The sequence below is a fragment of the Colobus angolensis genome, unplaced genomic scaffold (assembly GCF_000951035.1).
Source record: "Colobus angolensis palliatus isolate OR3802 unplaced genomic scaffold, Cang.pa_1.0 Scaffold516, whole genome shotgun sequence".
Classification (NCBI taxonomy): domain Eukaryota; kingdom Metazoa; phylum Chordata; class Mammalia; order Primates; family Cercopithecidae; genus Colobus; species Colobus angolensis.
The window spans coordinates 496809-501545 of NW_012118666.1; the positions used below are offsets into that span (position 1 = coordinate 496809).

The following is a 4737-nucleotide window of genomic DNA, read 5'->3' on the forward strand; positions in this document are numbered from 1 at the left end:
TTCCTTCCTTCCCTCCCTCCCTCCCTCCCTTTCTCTCTCTCTCTCTGTGTCTCTCTGTGTTTGACAGAGTCTCCCTCTGTTGCCCAGGTTGGAGTGCAGTGGCGTGATCTTGGCTCGCTGAAGCCTTTGTCTCCCGGGTTCAAGCGATTCTCCTGCCTCAGCTTCCCAAGTAGCTGGGATTACAGGCATGCGCCACTGGGCATGCAACCTCAATACAAAATTTTTGTATTTTTAGTAGAGACGGGGTTTTGCCATGTTGGCCAGACTGGTCTCGAACTCCTGGCCTCAACTGATCCGCCCACTTCAGCCTCCCAAAGTGCTGGGATTACAGGCATGAGCCTCCACGCCCAGCCGACAACACTGTTTTCATCACTGCGGGGAACAGACACCCACCACAAGGAACAACCTGTGGGGAGGAAGGAAAGAAGAGGGGGAAAGTGGGCTTCCTTTGCTGTTGATCCCGTTCTCATCACAGGCCTCAAAATTGGGGGCCAGAGGCCCAATCCCCACTCCCAGGACTGCCCCTGGATGTGGAATGTCCAGGCATTCCAGGCTGCCCTCAGGGAGACACACTCAGCCACACACCTGTCAAGACAGCGCAGGGGAGAGACACAGGTCCACTCCACCTTACAGCCACACACAGGAGCTCAAAGCTGGGCCAGGCATGGTGGCTCACGCCCATAATCCCAAAACTTTGGGAGGCCGAGGCAGGCGGATCACCTGAGGTTGGGAGTTTGAGACCAGCCTGACCAACATGGAGAAACTCTATCTCTACTAAAAGTACAAAATTAGCCGGGCATGGTGGCGCATGCCTGTAAGCTACTCAGGAGGTTGAGGCAGGAGAATCGCTTGAACCCAAGAGACAGAGGTTGCGGTGAGCCAAGATTGCACCATTGCACTCCAGCCTGGGCAACAAGAGCAAAACTCTGTCTCAGAAAAAAAAAAAAAAACAAACTCAAAGTTGCTCTTCCTAGGGCTTCCTAACAGCTCTCAGCATAGCAATGAGGAATGAGGCCCAGAGAGGGCAAGTGACCTGCCCAAGGCCACACAGCAAGCACAGGACAATACAGAGACTTCCACCCAGGCCCCTTCTGAACACAACTCCATGATGCCTTCAAGATCTGTTTGTGGCTGAGCACAGTGGCTCGTGCCTGTAATCCCAGCACTTTGGGAGGCCGAGGCAGGTGGATCACTTGAGTCCAGGAGTTCAAGACCAACCTGAGCAACATGGTGTAACCCCATCTTTACTAAAAACATAAAAATTAGCCAGGCATGGTGGCATGAGCCTGTAATCCCAGCTATTCAGGAGGCTGAGGCAGGAGGAGAATTGCTTGAACCCGGAAGTGGAGGTTGCAGTGAGCCAAGATCACACCACTGTACTCCAACCTGGGTGACAGAGCAAGACTCCATCTTAAAAAAAGAAAAAAGAAGGCCGGGCGCGGTGGCTCAAGCCTGTAATCCCAGCACTTTGGGAGGCTGAGACGGGCGGATCACGAGGTCAGGAGATCGAGACCATCCTGGCTAACACGGTGAAACCCCGTCTCTACTAAAAAATACAAAAACCTAGCCGGGCGAGGTGGCGGCGCCTGTAGTCCCAGCTACCCGGGAGGCTGAGGCAGGAGAATGGCGTAAACCCGGGAGGCGGAGCTTGCAGTGAGCTGAGATCCGGCCACTGCACTCCAGCCTGGGCGACAGGCGAGACTCCGTCTCAAAAAAAAAAAAAAGAAAAAAGAAAAAAGAAAAAAAAGATCAGTGTTTGTTTGTTGGCGTCAGGCACGTTGCCATGGGAACCAGATGTGTGGGCCCCTACAGCTGTCTCAGGCAGATATAAATACACTCTCATCTCCCTGAATCCGACAGTAACAACAGCTTATGGAGCACAGGTGCTAGCTGAAAGCTCACAGAACAGACCCAAGTAGGGGTGCTGGGGATGGGGCTGGCTGCTGCCTGGGGACAGGGGAGGGAGATGTAGGTATCTGGGCATCATTTAGGAGGTAAAGAGGATCCTGGGCCAAGGCAAACCTCTGTCCACTGTCAGCTTTGTGTCCTACGAGGAGGTGACCCAGGACCGAGTCGGCCAGAGTCCCTGCCGCCTGGTGTCTTTGGTTGGAGGGCTGCAAGGGAGATGGGTCCCGCTTGTGCCTTTTTTTTTTTTTTTTTGAGGCAGAGTCTTGCTCTGTCACCCAGCTGGACTGTAGTGGCGCTGTCTCGGTTCACTGCAACCTCCACCTCCAGGGTTCAAGTGATTCTCCTGCCTCTGCCTCCCGAGTAGCTGGGATTACAGGTGCCCACCACCACGCCTGGCTAATTTTCGTGTTTTTAGTAGAGATGGGGTTTCACCATGTCGGTCAGGCCAGTCTTAAACTCCTGACCTCAGTTGATCCGCCTGCCTTGGCCTCCCAAAGTGCTGAGATTACAGGTGTGAGCCACTGCACCTGGCCAGTTGTGGCACTGAAAGCGATGACACCAGCGAAGCATGCAGCACAGGGCTGACTGACACCTGGACACAGGGCGTTTCAGGAGTCCCTTGGCTGCTGTTTCTCTTAGCCTTAGCTTCCTGGTGTGTAAAATGGGAATGGATACCAAAAATTAGCTGTGCATGATGGCGTGTGCCTGTAGTCCTAGCTACCTGGGAGGCTGAGGTGGGAGGATTGCATGAGTCCGGGAGATTGAGGCTGCAATGTGCCATGGCCAAGCTACTGCACTCCAGCCTGGGTGACAGAGCAAGACTGTGCTCTTTTCTCAAAAGAGAAAAATAAAGGAGGCCGCGCGCGGTGGCTCACGGCTGTAATCCCAGCACTTTGGGAGGCTGAGGCAGGTGGATCACCCGAGGTCAGGAGTTCAAGACCAGCCTGGCCAATATGGTGAAACCCCGTCTCTACTAAAAATACAAAAATAAGCCGGGCATGGTGGCGCACGCCTGTAATCCCAGCTACTCAGGAGGCTGAGGCAGGAGAATCACTTGAACCTGGGAGGTGGAGATTGCAGTGAGCCGAGATCGCAGCACTGCACTCCAGCCTGGGCAATAAGAGCAAGACTCCACTAAAAGAAAGAAGGGAGGGAAGGAAGAAAGGGAGGGAGTGAGGGAGGGAGGGAGGGAGGGAGGGAGGAAGGAAGGAAGGAAGGAAGGAAGGAAGGAAACAAAAAACAAAAAAACCCAAAAACAAAAACAGAAATGGAGTCGCAGGATAGGAGCTGTGAGCTCCACCCACGGTCTCAGCCCTGGGTTGGGGAGGGGCGCACTGTGTGAACAGTGGAGGGGTGGGACATTTAACCTTCTTCCCGGAGCATGGCTCCCCAGGGACACCTGGTGTGATAACCAACCTCCCTTCCGCCGCTGCCAGCTATTATCTTCTCAATATTCTGCTGGAGAGTGCAGGAACAATGAACTCTATGCAATGAACAAATGTGGTGTTCCAAGGCCGGGCGCAACAGTTCATGCCTGCACTTTGGGAGGCCGAGGAGGGTGGAGAGCCTCAGGTCAGGAGTTCGAGACCAGCCTGGCCAATGTGCCCAAACCCCATCTCTACAACAAATACAAAAATTAACCGGCTGTGGTGGGGGATGCCTGTGGTCCCAGCTACCCAGGAGGCTGAGGTGGGAGGACCGCTTGAACCCGGGAGGTCAAGGCTGCAGTGAGCTGTGATCGTGGCTCTATACTCCAGCCTGGTGAGACCCTGTTTCAAAAAAAGTTTAAATATGTGGTATCCCTCTGTGCCTGGCACCGTGCTGGGTGCTTTACTCCAGTTATATGAAGAGTTCTCCCAATGGCCTGCAGAAGATAGGACCAGTACCTCACTTTACAGATGGGAAGACTGAGGCCCAAGAGCTCATGTCACCAGTCCAGGGTGACACAGCCAGGCGGTGGCAGGGGCAGGACTGGAACCTGGGTCTGCAGTTCCCAAACCTGCCCTCTTCCTCATCCTCCTTAAGGGGAATCAGGGAGAATGTCCTCCCAGGGTGAGGGTGGGCCAGCACGTACCTCCTCTCCTCCTCCAGCTGGTTGGACAGGTCCACCTTCTCTTTCCGCACGCTCTCCACCAGCAACCGGGCTCGCTGCAGCTTCTCCTCGGCTTCTGCAACATACTGAGCCCCCGAGGAAGGCCAAAGCAGGGTCAGCATGCTCTGGGGTGTGGGGTCCAGGTTGAGGGTGTAGTGGGAGAGAGGCAAGGAGCCGGGCCTGGAACCCCAGTCACCCCGACTTCCCTGCTGGCACCTGCTGGGCATGCACAGTGGGCCTAGGTGTGAAGGAAGGGACCCAGCAGGAAAAAGAGAGGCAGAGGCAAGACCCTCAGGCCCACCTGCCCTCAGTACCTGCCACCCCCGCTCAACCCACAAGAGCCTAAGACCTGTTATCTTGCAAATCTATTGTCTTGTCTGTGCCCCATCAAAGCACAGCCATGAACTTGGCCTTATTAATCCTGGCATCCAAGGAGGGGGAAGCCAGACCCCAGATGGGGACAGAGGCCCAGGAGGGAGCTCTCCCACGGGAGACAAACATCAGAGAAAAAACCAGACATGAGACAGCAGCAGCCCCAAGGCCTGGGGCAGAGAGTCACTTCCCTGAAACACAACCCTAGAATCTGCTCAAAAGAATAATCTGAAATATAGACAGTCATATATTAAAAAATATATTTACTAGCCGGGCGCGGTGACTCAAGCCTGTAATCCCAGCACTTTGGGAGGCTGAGATGGGCGGATCACGAGGTCAGGAGATCGAGACCATCCTGGCTAACA

The 4737-nt window shown here is 54.6% G+C and overlaps 1 protein-coding gene across 1 annotated transcript in view; it reads right to left on the reverse strand.

The window, feature by feature from the left end:
• The window catches only part of CLIP2 (CAP-GLY domain containing linker protein 2), an 82469-nt gene that overhangs the window by 41935 nt on the left and 35797 nt on the right, over positions 1-4737 (reverse strand). Inside the window, exon 6 of the mRNA XM_011960589.1 lies at positions 3983-4086. Coding sequence (XP_011815979.1) covers positions 3983-4086 — 104 coding nt within the window. The remainder of the gene's footprint in view (positions 1-3982; positions 4087-4737) is intronic.